Source organism: Rattus norvegicus, chromosome 13, assembly GCF_036323735.1.
Source record: "Rattus norvegicus strain BN/NHsdMcwi chromosome 13, GRCr8, whole genome shotgun sequence".
NCBI lineage: Eukaryota > Metazoa > Chordata > Mammalia > Rodentia > Muridae > Rattus > Rattus norvegicus.
In genome coordinates this window covers 54493879-54508072 of record NC_086031.1, presented here as the reverse complement: position 1 = coordinate 54508072, position 14194 = coordinate 54493879, and the positions used below count along the sequence as shown (strand labels likewise).

The following is a 14194-nucleotide window of genomic DNA, read 5'->3' as shown; positions in this document are numbered from 1 at the left end:
CATAACAATACTGTACAGATATTAAAATACTAAGATCAATATCACCAGACAGTGAGCTCATAAATTTCACAGATATGCAAAATTCAAGAAAAAAATTTCTGTGCAATTAAATTATTTAGCATAGTATTTTTATTTCAACTTCAAGGGAAGAACATAATGTACTTTTATGATCAAAGTTAATTTCATAAGTATTTTACAACGACATTTAAATAGTCTTTTCTTCTTTAAATTGTTTTGATCAGGGTCGGGAGAGACTTCTCAGCAGGTAGGAGCATTTGCTGCTCTAGCAGAGGACCTGCATGGTTCCCAGCATCTGTAGGGCAACTCACAACTTTGTAACTCCAGTTAGAAGGAATCCAACCCTTTCCTCCAGTTTGTAGCCACCAGTCAGGCAAGTGTGGCACAGACATTCATGAAGGCAAAACACCAATATGCGTATAACTTTTTAAAATGTAAAGAGTTTAGTTTAGCTGGAAGTACTTAAAATCAATGTGTAAGTGTGTGTGTGTGTGTGTGTGTGTGTGTGTGTGTGTGTGTGTGTGTGTGTGTGTCTGGGTGAGTTTATGCACTTGCAGTATGTGTTCAAAGTTTGGGTATCTTACATACTAGTCAATCATTGTTCTACTAAACTACATTTCCAGACTCTGTTTCCTTCTCAACTGGATTTTTACATAAGACTTTTCAGTAATTTAAATAGTAACAATGTTAAAGTTTTTATAGGAGAAGAAAATCTAGCTTTCTCGGGCTGTCACATATGTTAGAGTTTATGCTTATATATATTATCTAAATCTCAGAATAACCTGAATTTTATATCTGTTTTAAATTAAAGAGGAAGTAAGATGGGGCCACAAGAATTAAAAAAAAAAAACAAATGGTCTAGGCTGCTTTAGAGGAGAAGTTTATATTCATCTCAATTCTGTCTGAAACAAAGTTGCACATTTCCATAGGGTAAGGAGAATTACTCCATCACATATTTTAGCAATAACTTGTAAATAATTGAAGTGCTTAGGTACAGCATGCAAAGAGGTTGATTGATTTAATAAATGGTCAGTGTAAAAATTCATGGCATCCACATGGATCTGGCACTTCTTTGTCTAAGTTTGGGTAATATATTCTAGCTTTGACTTCCAGCTAAATCTTAGCGAGATGACCTTTAAGGTAGAGGCTATAATCAAAATATTGGAAATCATTCTAGCACCACAAACAAAGGAGAACAGATGGTGAAACCATCAGAACTGACAGCACTTTGATGAGCTGTGGGAAGATCAGAGTGGCTCTGATGAGCCATAGGAAAGATGTTTTCAACGTGCCAGACTTTCACTTGAATACCACTGAAATGTACAAGTCTTTCTAGCTAGAATCATTCTGGACATCCTACTATGTGTTGAAAGTATAAATTGAATTTATATTTTAATGCTTCGTTATTATGACACTTTTTTCTTGTTATGTGGAATTAATTTGTATTTCTGATGAGTTCATCTCAATAGGCATTTACTTAATATTGGCTTCACCGCTGCTCATTTAAACTTGGTGAAACTCTAAAAATTAAGCAACAATTACCAAAGTCTATAGAATTATGATTGTGAAAGTTCTCAGAGTATGGATCTATGTTAAGGAGAAAAATTATTATTTCTGGTAACTTGGTATACAGCATTGCAGGATAAAATCAATTTCAGACCAACAGGTGTCTCATTTCCAAAGGGGGAGAAAGGAAGGACTGCATAAAATTCCCAGGAGACTTATTGAAGTTCAGCTTCTGAGTCTTCCTTTCGTCAAAGCAATTGAAGATAAGGAAAAATGCTAGATGTCCCTTTTGAGACATACACAGGAAGCTAAGGGTTTTATATCATATCCTTGGAATTTACTAAATGAATTGAAATAATTATAATGCATGTAATATGATAATTAGATAACCGTGTTTGAGTATAAATAAAATTATACTCAGCAGGAATCAACAAACAACAGCATCCTGTGGACATTTATAATCCAAACTGTCAGGAATTTTTAATGATGATGGATTTTCAGTGGATAAATATTGGTGATTAAGATGATAGGGACCTTTAAACCTAATTGCAAACAATACATATTAAAAAAATCTATGAGTTAGGTAAGATCTTCCAAAGGTTTAGAACAACAACCTTACTGGTGCATAGCTCACCTTCCTCCTAGAATTGACCACAGGAATTTTGCCTGGATTTTATGACTCATGTAGCTCTGCTTCATACCATTGATAAGGAAAGTTTATTTAGATATCTAAATTAAATATAATCATGTAGATTGTTAACTTCTTAAACACATCTCTCCAGTGCCATGGTTTTTATGTAGTATGATTGTATAAAATCCAAGATAAAATTTAAATGTCAAATATGATGACTTGGAGTTCATTTCCACCTTTGCTGCTATTATAAACCACGTGCAGGAAAAGAACGCTACCTTTTGATGTTAGTCTTTATGCTTTCATTCTGATAGGATAGTATTGAATAGCTATATGTACACTTACAGGGCAACAGTGGCCTGTCAATAATCCAGAGAAGGGGATGTTTCAGATGAACCACATTCAGAAATTAAGGCTACATGAAGAATCACAGGACTAGATAATCCTGATGAACAAATCGGTCTTTCAGGAATCAGAAGTGTTTGTGGCTTTTTATTCAAAATCAAATGGAATGGGATGGCATGGCTCCTGTTAGATATGATAATGAGGTAAAAGATAAATGACCGAGTTAAGATTACTTCACAAGACTGGAGACTGAAAATGAAGAGTATACCTGTTTTGTAAGCAGCACGCCACTCCCAAATTTAGAGAAAATAAATATTTCTATGGGGGGTTAAAGAAGAGTTATGAATCAGGACCCCCAGATTAAATATTAAAATAATGTGAGTAAGAGGACAGATAAGTCTTGCCTGAGGATTAGCAGAGGATGTTCTTTTCTTTTTGAAAGTTCTTACTTCTTTATTTTTAATGACACAGGTCTTTAATTGAGTCAGTTTGATCTGGTCATTCGCAGTGAGAACACTTCCTGATAGTCTAAAAATGCCTGTCTTAAATTATGTTTGTTTGCAACCCCATAGGAAGAACAACAATATCAATCAACCAGACACTCCACCACACCCCCAAGCTCCCAGGGACTACACCACCAACCAAAGAGTAAACAGAGGAGGACCCATGACTCCAGTCGCATATGTAGCAGAGGATGACATTGTCTGGCATCAATAGGAGGAGAGGCCCTTGGTCCTGTGAAGGCTCCTTTCGCCAGTGTAGGGGAATGCCAGGGTGTTGAGGTGGGAGTGGTGGGGGGAAGTGGGAGCATCTTCATAGAATCAGGGGGTGGGGTAAGAGAGTATGGGGGGGAGAGGATAACATTTGAAATGTAAATACATAAAATATCAAATAAAATAAATTCTGTTTGTAATGTTGACAAACAGCCCCACACTGAGCATTTGACTTAGTTAACCAAAGTGTCTGTAGTACCAACTTAGTTTACCTGCAGAGAGCCTCCAGAATTCAGAGTGTTGAAAAACCTGGGGGCACCTTGACAATTCTTCTATTGCTATAGACATCCTACACCCTGACTGTCACATTCCTGAGGTTTGCTGCTGTCACATGCTTAAATTCTTTCTAACACCACCCCCATGGCAACCGATTTATTCCCAATTATAGTTGAGGGGCACAGCAACTTGAACATAAAATAGTTCTGACCATTTCATTTGGGAACCTATACATTCATCTATAACACTTTCAAAATGCTTAAGTAGTCATATTTACCAAAGTCTGTCACCCTAAAATGTTCCAGACATACGCTTGGGATACAACATAATTTGTTTTCTGTTATGGTATAAGAACATTTGTATAAGTAAAACACACAGTTGACACCCATGGTATAACACATAAAAGCAGATCAATAAATGCATCTCTGATAATAATTGACAGGTTTTTTGACAGGTATCTTTAAAGCTTGTTAATTAAATTGAGGACATTTACAAGGGATATTTCAGTGGCTTCTTTCCACTGGTCCTATGAGTAGATAACCATTTGCTTATTAAATTCAAATAAGAGTTTGTAACGATATTTAACTAGAAGCAATGAAACACGATCATAACCAATAACGTTTAACATTATAGCGTAGACTATCTTCCAATGATCTGTGCACCATAATGTTTCTGATTTAAAACTATCAGTAAATTTAAGGAAATGCACAATAAAATTAAAAATTCTGTCTGTGTATCTTAAAATATACTTACGGATTATCCAATAGAAGAACTATGGGATTTAATTCTTTCTTTGGTCTATAATATGCCCTGAGAGGTACAATAAAATTATATAATCCGTTCCCAGCCGTTTCAGCTGCAACTATAATTAGTTTATTTTTGAATCCATAGGCTTTTGCATCCTCATAGTAGTTATGCTGGCAACTCTAGAGAAGGAAAATTACACAAAGAAATGCCATTTTTATGTTCCAGTAAAATTTGGTGAAATAATTTAGGATATATGATTATGTAAAATTTATCTACCTAATTTTCTAACAGATTGGAGCACAGTTGTGATTTGTCTTTGCCCAGTTCTCGAACTTGATGTAGGAAACTGTGATCAATAATGAAAAGGAGCAGGAAGTACGGAGTGGTCACGGAAAAAGGACTGTGTGAACTGGCTACTTTACAAGCTAAATGTTGTTGCTGTACCGCCACACACTATTTGTTTTGTTATAGCATAGACATGTGGCTTTAGTTTTCAAAATATATTGATGTTATGATTAAGCAGCCTCAGAGATATTCCCAGTCCTAGCTACCTAAAGTGATACCATAAGAAAAAAAAAACATTTAAAAAAAGAAAAGAAACAGAAAACTAAAAGAATGGAAAAAGTAAAGAAACGAAGCAGAGTTGTTTAAGAGCAGAGGAGGCAGGCTTAAAGAGTAAGAAGCAAAACATGAGAAAGAAAGCACAACATTTGATCAGAACTCATCCCAGAGCTGGGTGAGAACAAAATTATTGGAAAAATGTTGCTATTCCTGAGAGGTTAGGCTCAGAGGAAATTAATTAACATTACTGAATCAAGACAGTTTTCAAGCTTAATTATCTGCAAGCCTAACAGCTTTGGAGATGTTTTTCTTCACCATTATATGTCTCTACATGGAGTTCTTTTTATTTACCTGGGTTGATACTAGTTCGTTTTCTTGGTGTTACTTGCCTATGAAGTATCCTTTTTCCATTATCCCTTAATAAAATTATTTTTAAACTGGTAGAATGAAGCACAATGTGAGAATAAGAATAATTAAAACATACAAAAATTAGAAATTTTGTTGTTACTAGATTCAGAAAATAATGTTAATTATGTTTGAAGACAAAAGTAAAAGCACTTAAAGAATTAACAAAATCCTATTTAATATCCAAGACAGTTGTTCAAACATACTATATTTATTTCTATATATCCTCTTAAGAAGAGCAATGCAATCCAAAAGTTAATTCAGAGCTAAAGGTCTAAGTCTGTAGTGAAGCACTTTCTGAACTTGTGTGAAATATCAAGTACAATTCCCAATGGTGAAAGAAATAATTAGAACATATTTAATGCAGCTGAGAGAATAAGCTAAGGAACAGACATGAAAATACTACCACAATTGCAAAACACAGGCTGAAAAAAAAAGCTAGAAGCTAAAAAAATTCACAATCCGGAAAGAGCCTTACTCAAATAAATATTGAGGGTTTTTCTAGAAGTGACCAAGCTACAGGTCTCAGAAAAGTCAGTGAATCATAATCCCGAATAAACATTGTAGCATAGCTGTAGGCATTATTATGAAAGCATCGACCACCCAAGACTATAGGCTCTTCGTCATAAAGAGGGACTATCAATAATAATGTATATTTATAGTGACCAGAAGAACAAAAGCATTGAAGAAGGAAAGTTCTGCAGGACTAGAAACCAAGCAAATTCTCTCCTAGGCTGAAAGTAAAAAACGTCCAAGGGAAAATGTAATGTTTAAAAAAAAATTGTCAACCTTCAAATCTCATTTGGTAGAAATTTTAATAGTGGAAATGAGGCAGTAGAAAAATAATCTAAAAAATAAAGAAAAGAATATGTAAAGGAAGAGAACAGTAGAGAATTGGGGCAAAGGTCTACATAGCATACAGTACGGAGAGTTTTTAGTTCTGATATTCAGATTCTACAACCATAAAAAGCCCATGTTTTCTATTTTTTTTTTTAAATTTTCTTTCATTGGATTTTTTTTACATATATTTAAGTGTTATTCCCTTTCCTGGTTTCCACTCCGGACAACCCCCATTTCACCCTCTCACCCCCTGTATCCATAAGGGTGCTCATGTACCCACCCACCAACTCCCTCCTTCCTTGCCACCCTGGCATTCCCCTACACTGGGGCATCAAGGGTTCACAGATCAAGGGACTCTCCTCCCATTAATGTCCAACAGGCCTTCCTCTGGTACATATGCAGTTGGAGCCATGGTTCAGTCCACTTATAGTCTTTGGGTAGTGCTTTAGTCCCTGGAAGCTCTGGTTGCTTGGCATTCTTGTTCTTATGGGGTTGCAAGACCCTTCAGCTCTTTCAACCCCTACTCTAATTCCTCCATTGGAGGTCCTGTACTCAGTTCAATGGTTTGGTGCTAGCATTTGCCTCTGTATTTGACATGCTCTTGGCTGTGTATCTCAGGAGACATCTATATCCTGTTCCTGTCAGTATGCACTTCTTAGCTTCAAAAATCTTATGTAGTCTTGGTGACTGTGTATGTATGTGTATATATATGGGGAACGTGTGGAGCTGACTCTGAATAGTTATTCCTTCAGTCTCTGCTCCAAACTTTATCTTCATATCACCTCTTAAGAATCTTTTTGTTCCACTTTTTAGGAAGAAGTGAAGCATCTACATTTTGCTCATCCTTCTTCTTGAGCTTCATGTGGTCTGTGGATTGTATCTAGGGAAATTTGAACTTTTGGGCTAATATTCACTTATCACTGAGTGTATACCATGTGTGTTCTCCTATGATTGGGTTACTCATTCAGGATGATAGTTTCTAGTTCCATCCATTTGCCAATGAATTTCATGAAGTCATTTTTTTTTATAGCTGAGTAGTACTCCATTGTGTCGATGGACCATATTTTCTGGATCCATTCCTCTGTAGAAGGGCATCTGGGTCCTTTCCAACTTTTCACTATTATAAATAAGACTGCCATGAACATAGTGGAGCATGTCTCTTTGTTGTATATTGGAGCATCTTTTGGGTATATGCCCAAGAGAGGTATAGCTAGATCATTAGGTATGCAGCGTCCAATTTTCTGAGGAACCTCCAGACTGATTTCCAGAGCAGTTGTACCAGGTTGCAATCCCACCAACAATGGAGGAGTGTTCCTCTTTCTCCACATCCTCGCCAGCATCTGTTGTCACCTGAGTTTTTGATCTTAGCCATTCTCACTGGTGTGTGGTGGAATCACAGTGTTGTTTTGATTTGCATTTCCCTGATGACTAAGGATGTTGAGCATTTCTTTAAGTACTTCTCAACCATTCAATATTCCTCACTTGAGAATTCTTTGTTTAGCTCTGTACCCCATTTTTTATTAGGGTTATTTGGCTCTCTGGAGTCTAACTTCTTGAGTCCTTTGTATATTTTGGATATTAGCCTTCTATCAGACGTAGCTTTGGTAAAGATCTTTTCCCAATTGTTGATTGTATTTTGTCCTAATGACAGTGTCCTTTGCCTTACAGAAGATGTGCAATTTTACGAGGTCCCATTTGTCAATTCTTGGACTTAGAGGATAAGCCATTGGTGTTTTGTTCAGGAAATTTTCTCCAGTGTCCATGTGATCAAGACTCTTCCCCATTTTTTTCTTCTATTACTTTGAGTGTATCTGGTTTGACGTGGAGGTCCTTGATACACTTGGATGTAACCTTTGTACAGGCTGATAAGAATGGATCTATCTGCATTCTTCTGCATCCTGACCTTCAGTTGAACTGGCCCCATTTGTTGAAAATGCTATCTTTTTTCCATTGGATGGTTTTAGCTCCTTTGTCAAAGATCAACTGACCACAGGTATGTGGTTCATTTCTGGGTCTTCAATTCTATTCCACTGATCTACCTGTCTGTCTCTCTACCAATCCTATACAGGTTTTTATCACTATTTGCTCTGTAATACTGCTTGAGGTAAGGGATGGTGATTCCCCCAGAAGTTCTTTTGTTTTTGTGGATCGTTTCCCTATCTTGGTTTTTTTGATATTCCAAATGAAATTGAAAATTTCTCTTTATAACTCTATGAAGAATTGAGTTGGAATTTTGATGAAGAGTGCATTGAATCTGTAGATTGCTTTTGGCAAAAGGGCTACTTTTATTATATTAATCCTGCCAATCCATGAGCATGGGAGTTCTTTCCATATTCTGAGATCTTCTTCAATTTCTTCCTTCAGAGACCTGAGGTTCTTGTCATACAGATCTTTCACTTGCTTGGTTAAAGTCACACGAAGGTATTTTATATTATTTGTGACTATCATGAAGTGTGTCATTTCCCTAATTTCTTTCTCAGCCTGTTTATCCTTAGAGTAGAGGAAGGCTACAGATTTGTTTGAGTTAATTTTATACCCAACCACTTTGCTGAAGTAGTTTGTCAGGCTTAGTAGTTCTCTGGTGGAACTTTTGAGCTCACTTAACTATACTATCATATCATCTGTTAATAGTGATATTTTGAATTTGTCCTTTCCAATTCGTATCCCTTTGACCTCTTTTCATTGTCTGATTGCTCTGGCTAGGACTTCCAGTACTATACTGAATAAATAGGGAGAGAGTGAATGCCCTTGTCTAGTGTCTGATTTTAGTGGGATTGCTTCGAGTTTCTCTCCATTTATTTCGATGTTAGCTACTGAGTTGTTGTATATTTTTACTATGTTTTAACTTTTACTATGTTTAGGTATGGGCCTTCAATTCCTGATCTTTCCAGGACTTTTTATCATGAAGGTATGTTGAATTTTGTCAAATGCTTTCTCAGCATCTAATGAAATGATCATGTGGTTTTTTTTTCTTTGAGTTATTTTACGTAGTAGACTATGTTGATAGATTTCCATATATTGAACCATCCCTGCATACCTGGGATGAAGCCTTTTTGTTCATGATGGATGATTGTTTTTAGGTGTACTTGCATTTGGTTTGCAAAAATTTTATTGAGTATTTTTGCTTTGATTTTTTTTTTTTTTTTGGTTCTTTTTTTTGGAGCTGGGGACCGAACCCAGGGCCTTGCGCTTCCTAGGTAAGCGCTCTACCACTGAGCTAAATCCCCAGCCCCTGCTTTGATTTTCATAAGGGAAATTGTTCTGAAGTTCTTGTTCTTTGGTCTTTGTGTGTTTTCAGTAACATACCAAAAGTTATGGGACACAATGACAACAGTGCTAAGACTAAAACTCATAGCCCTGAGTGCCTCCAAAGAGAAACTAGTAAGAGCATACACTAGCAGTTTGACAGCACACCTGAAAGCTCTAGAATAAAACAAAGCAAATACAACCAAGAGGAGTAGACTGCAGGAAATAATCGAGCTCAGGGCTGAAATCAACCAAATAGAAATATAAAGGAATAGACAAAGAATGAACAAAACCAGGAGCTGCATCTTTGAGAAAACCAACAAGATAGATAAACCCTTAACCAGACTAACCAGAGGTCACAGAGACAGTATCCAAATTAACAAAATCAGAAATGAAAAGAGATTTATAACAACAGAAACTGAGGAAATTAAATATATATCATTCCCAAGCCTATACTCAAGAAAACTGGAAAATCTGGATGAAGTTGACAATTATCTAGACAGATGCCAGGTACCAAAGTTAAATCAGGATCAGATAAACCATCTAAACAGTCACATAACCACTAAAGAAACAGAAGCAGTCATCAAAAGTCTCTCAAACAAATAAAAAGTTCAGGATCAAATGGGTTTAGTGCAGAATTCTATCAGACCTAATTCTAGTACTCTTCAAACTATTCCACAAACTTGAAACAGAAGGAAGACTACCTAATTTGTTCTATAAAACTCATATTTTTAAAAAGGCATTAGGCACTAGGAAAATTTCTGGAAAATACTGATTGGGTGATCCTTAGAACAATTATAACTTCAATATCCATGAAATATCACAAGAGAACTATTATGTTTATGAACACACAGAAGGGACATAGTTAAGAAAACCCAAGGAGAGGATGTAAAAGTAGTGTTGAGAAACCTTGGCCAGAACAGTCAGCTGAGAGTGGGACAGAGTGATGAGTACATCCCAATTCGTACACCTCAGAGACACAATTGATTAATGCCATCCCATAATCCCAAAGAAAACAACCATATTCAGAGTAGATCCTATTATATTTGTATAACATTGTTACTGGTATAACATTGATCTCTTATGGAGCTGTGAAGCAATAAAACTGATAATTTTCCTGTATTAATATAGCAAAAGTAATTGATTTTAGAGGCCTTCCACTGCCTCCTTTCTCTGAGAGCTGAGCTTTAGAGTGAGAATTGGATTAGTTACTTAGAGATAATTAAGTCATCTCCTCTCTTGGTTTCCTAATGGTTTCACACACTCTACAACTAAATGTATGAGAAAAGAATTGAGTACATTAGATGTGAGTCCAGGTACAAATTGTGGTCATAAAAATTTATATTAAGCTTTTAACAGTCTTGAAGGAAAATATGAAAGGTACACGAAGTAAAAAAGAACTGTACCTTAAAGGGGACAGTGCAGATGAACAACACTGAAACCTTAGATCTGTTAATTTTGCAAAGGTGATCAGAAATGTCAAATGCTTCAAAAAATCAAAGAAAAGAAAGGATATCAAACTAGTAAGTAAGGCCTTGACTAATAGAATTCCTGATTACAATGAAATGGCATGAAATAATTAAGAGTAAGAGAAGGATTCACAGGCCATCCTCGGATAGATAAACTTTGGAGTTTACTAACATTCTTTCAATCTTCTCTAATAGTAACAGCAGACAATATTTATAACAAAGAGAAGAGCAAGAATCCTAAGGAAATGAATGGAAAGATGCCTTAGTAATCAAATGTGTTGAGTTAAATGTAATAACATAACCTTTCGAAGAACACTACAGAATTCATAGCTTTAAAACTTTATCCATTTTACAGATAATTTAACTTAACATTATTGGTGATTGTCTCAAGTTTCACAGGCTATAAAAAGGGTGCTGGTGTTATAATTTTAAACCCAAATAAAGAGTAAAAGAAGAAATCCCTGTTTATGATGCAAAAGACCCAGAAATCTTTTTAGGTTGTGTGTTGTTCCACTTCAATCTGTTTGAAGCAAAACAAAAAGAAAAAAATCAAAGAAAAAGGCAAAAATGTTCACGCTTTCAGATTATTCTGTTGTGAGCTGGTTCTTTAAGACATTCAGGCAGGAAGAGAAAATTGCATAAAAAATGTGAGAAAGAGATATGAGACAAGACACTAGGTAACCTTTGGCCTAGTCATAAATGTATGTATCTCATTTGTCAAGATATTGTTTATTAAAAAACAATTAAATAATATGGGAGCAAACATAAATGGTGATACACTAATAATTAAAGTGGGCTAAGATTCTTGTGGCTCTGTCTTCCCTTGTAAAAACCTGGTCAACTGGTTAACATAACTGGGTAATTAATTACAAGGAGAAAGCATTTTAATGATTTTCAGTGAGGAAAAAAAGTAAAAGTAATCACTTTATGTAATCAAGTTTACATGCTAATATATTTTAATCAAAAACTATAAAATTATTTCATATTGTGATATAGCTTATGCTATAATTTTATTATTAGAGAAAATCAAATCAGACATTACCTTGTCTAATCTTAAGCAGCAAAAGGGCACTTTTTCTTGAAGTAGATGACAAAAAGTAGGTGAACTTCCTATGTATGGAGAATAAGGTGGGTAGCCTTTGGCATACCTGAAAAGCAATATGAGATGTTACAGCTTGAGTAGTCATGGAGGCTGCAACCCACATATTTGACCCAGATCTACTGCATGTTTAAATTAGAGTTAATAAATCGATGTTTCCATCATATTAGGAAAATCACATAGTTTACGAAATGGGAGGCAAATTATGATGAAATATGATTGGTTATAATATCTTTTGCGTTTTTATGTATCAATGAAGAAACATTTCCTGTCATGTGAAAATTATATGAACTTGGAGATTGCCTATCATGAATTCAGCATTCCTGCAACACAGCCATTCACATTCACGTTTAATTGAGTAAGGGGGGATTTGCGTTTGATTCAGAGAGAAATGGGAATGACTGCAAATGCGTCACAGCTGTTTCTAGAAAACATTTCCCAGTCCTCACCCTCGGATACATAAACATGTATCCATAACAAAGAATACTCTCATACCTTACAGAGTCTATTTACAGCAGGCTGTATTAAGTTTGGCTCTGCTATTATTCATTAGCCAGGCACACAGAACTAAAGGGTAGCAAGGACTTAATTAGTCAAAAACAGGATCTTTCCTGACATTGTTCTTAAAATATTATCAAAGAAATTTAGCGTGTTTACTGACTTTTGAAAACAGTCACCTGCACATTTTGGCTACACTAGTTTGGGACCTGGAACTTCTAAAAGGCAGAAGGTTAAATGTTAGTAAATAAAAGGAAATTACTCAAAGCAATATTTTCTCATTCAATGTGCAAACTCTTGATTTTTGGTAACTTTTCCCAAGACTCCATGAAGTTAAGGCCTTGTTGAAACTATTTTCAGGATACTCTTGGTTTCGAGTAACATTGAGCACATTTTGTAAATTTAGAAGCTGACAACCAATCCTGCTACCTTAATATGTCTTTGATCTTTCTATTACAATTTTCCTCTACCTATGTTTGAGAAACCTAAAAACAGAATTTTGTTCACACTTAAAAACATCATTTCCTACAAGGATGGTTGCCTGCAGGGATGGTTGCCCATCTGCTGGTGGTCCCATTCTATATCTACAGATATACTTGCGTATTTGGACTACAAAATACATTGAGACAAGATTTTTACCTACAAGTACGTTGACATTTTCTGAAACAAATAAAAATTGTGAATCAATTTAAAGTAACTTTTCTGTTTCAATGACAGCTCAGTTCCAGCTTAATGAAACATTAGAGTTTAAGTGAACTTTATTGTGGGATATGATCAGCGATGATTGTGTTTATAGCACTAGTTCCAGTAACAACACATAAAATGTCAATGCCATCAGTCACTCAGTGCAACACATCCCAGGAAAACTTTTTCTCCCTCACTTCAAATTAAGCTTTCTGCAATGCAATGAAGTGGCAGTCATGGTTAAAATGAGATGGCTGTTAAATGGTATGTGCTGTAAGAGATTGGAAGCTGAGTAAGGAAAGAATGTCTTTGTTTTCTAAATTCCAACAATTGGTAGCTCCCAGATAAAGGCGGATGCAAAAGGCTAGAATGAGGAAACACTTCATGGAGAAGTCAGAATGTGTCATTGGATAAACTGTGAAATTTCATGATGGTTATTCCTGCTTTTCAACTTGATAAGCTTCTGAATCACATAGAAAACATATCTCTAGATGACGATACTTTCACATAAGGCTCACTGACGATATAAGAACCACCATGAATTTGGGCAGGGCTATCTCAGGGGTTGGGATGCTAGACTTAAAAAAAGGAAGAAAGTCAGTTGGGTACTGCCACCCTCCCATCTCTACCTTCTGAGAGTGCAACGTGACCAGCCACTTCCTATTTTATTATTAATAAAGAGTTCATGAGTTCAAGAGGGAGTTAGTGGTACATGGGTACAGTTGCAGAGTGAAGTGGGAAAGGAAATGATGTGAGTATAGTATCCAGGTAAGATATTCTCAAAAATTTAAAATAAAAAAAAAATGTGAGCAAAACACAAACTAGTAAAATCAACATACTCTAAATTTGAAGATGTTTCTTCATCTGGTGTAGTTTCATCTTCTGACTGGTCACTTAGAAGATCGCAGGTTTGAATTGATGATGTATCTGCTACCTCTAAAACAGGAGCAATGCTAGGTCTTCTTAGTTCCTTGCCTCCCTCTGAAGGAAGAGCCAGTGTAGGGCCACTTGCTGCTCTACAGCTTGTGTCTTGTAAGTCTATAGCCACAGTACCTAACACAGTAAAACAGGAAAATCCATTAGCACTTTTTTACTACCTGTAACATAATGATTATTTAATGGGTATAATTAATCTCATTATGGAACATGCATTTGT

General features: G+C 35.7%; 1 protein-coding gene across 12 annotated transcripts in view; it reads right to left on the bottom strand.

Moving 5' to 3' along the window:
* Kcnt2 (potassium sodium-activated channel subfamily T member 2) overlaps positions 1–14194 on the bottom strand; it is a 395059-nt gene that overhangs the window by 101817 nt on the left and 279048 nt on the right. For 11 of the 12 annotated variants that reach the window (XR_005492244.2, XR_010056918.1, XM_039090726.2 and 8 more), the window contains 3 exons: positions 13878–14091; positions 11800–11905; positions 4243–4415 (listed from right to left, as the gene is read on the bottom strand). Coding sequence is in view for 10 of the 12 variants with exons in the window: in XM_039090726.2 (XP_038946654.1) it covers positions 4243–4415; positions 11800–11905; positions 13878–14091 (493 nt within the window). In the remaining 2 variants the exon portion in view is untranslated. The remainder of the gene's footprint in view (positions 1–4242; positions 4416–11799; positions 11906–13877; positions 14092–14194) is intronic. The other variant, XM_039090728.2, reaches the window with a different exon arrangement.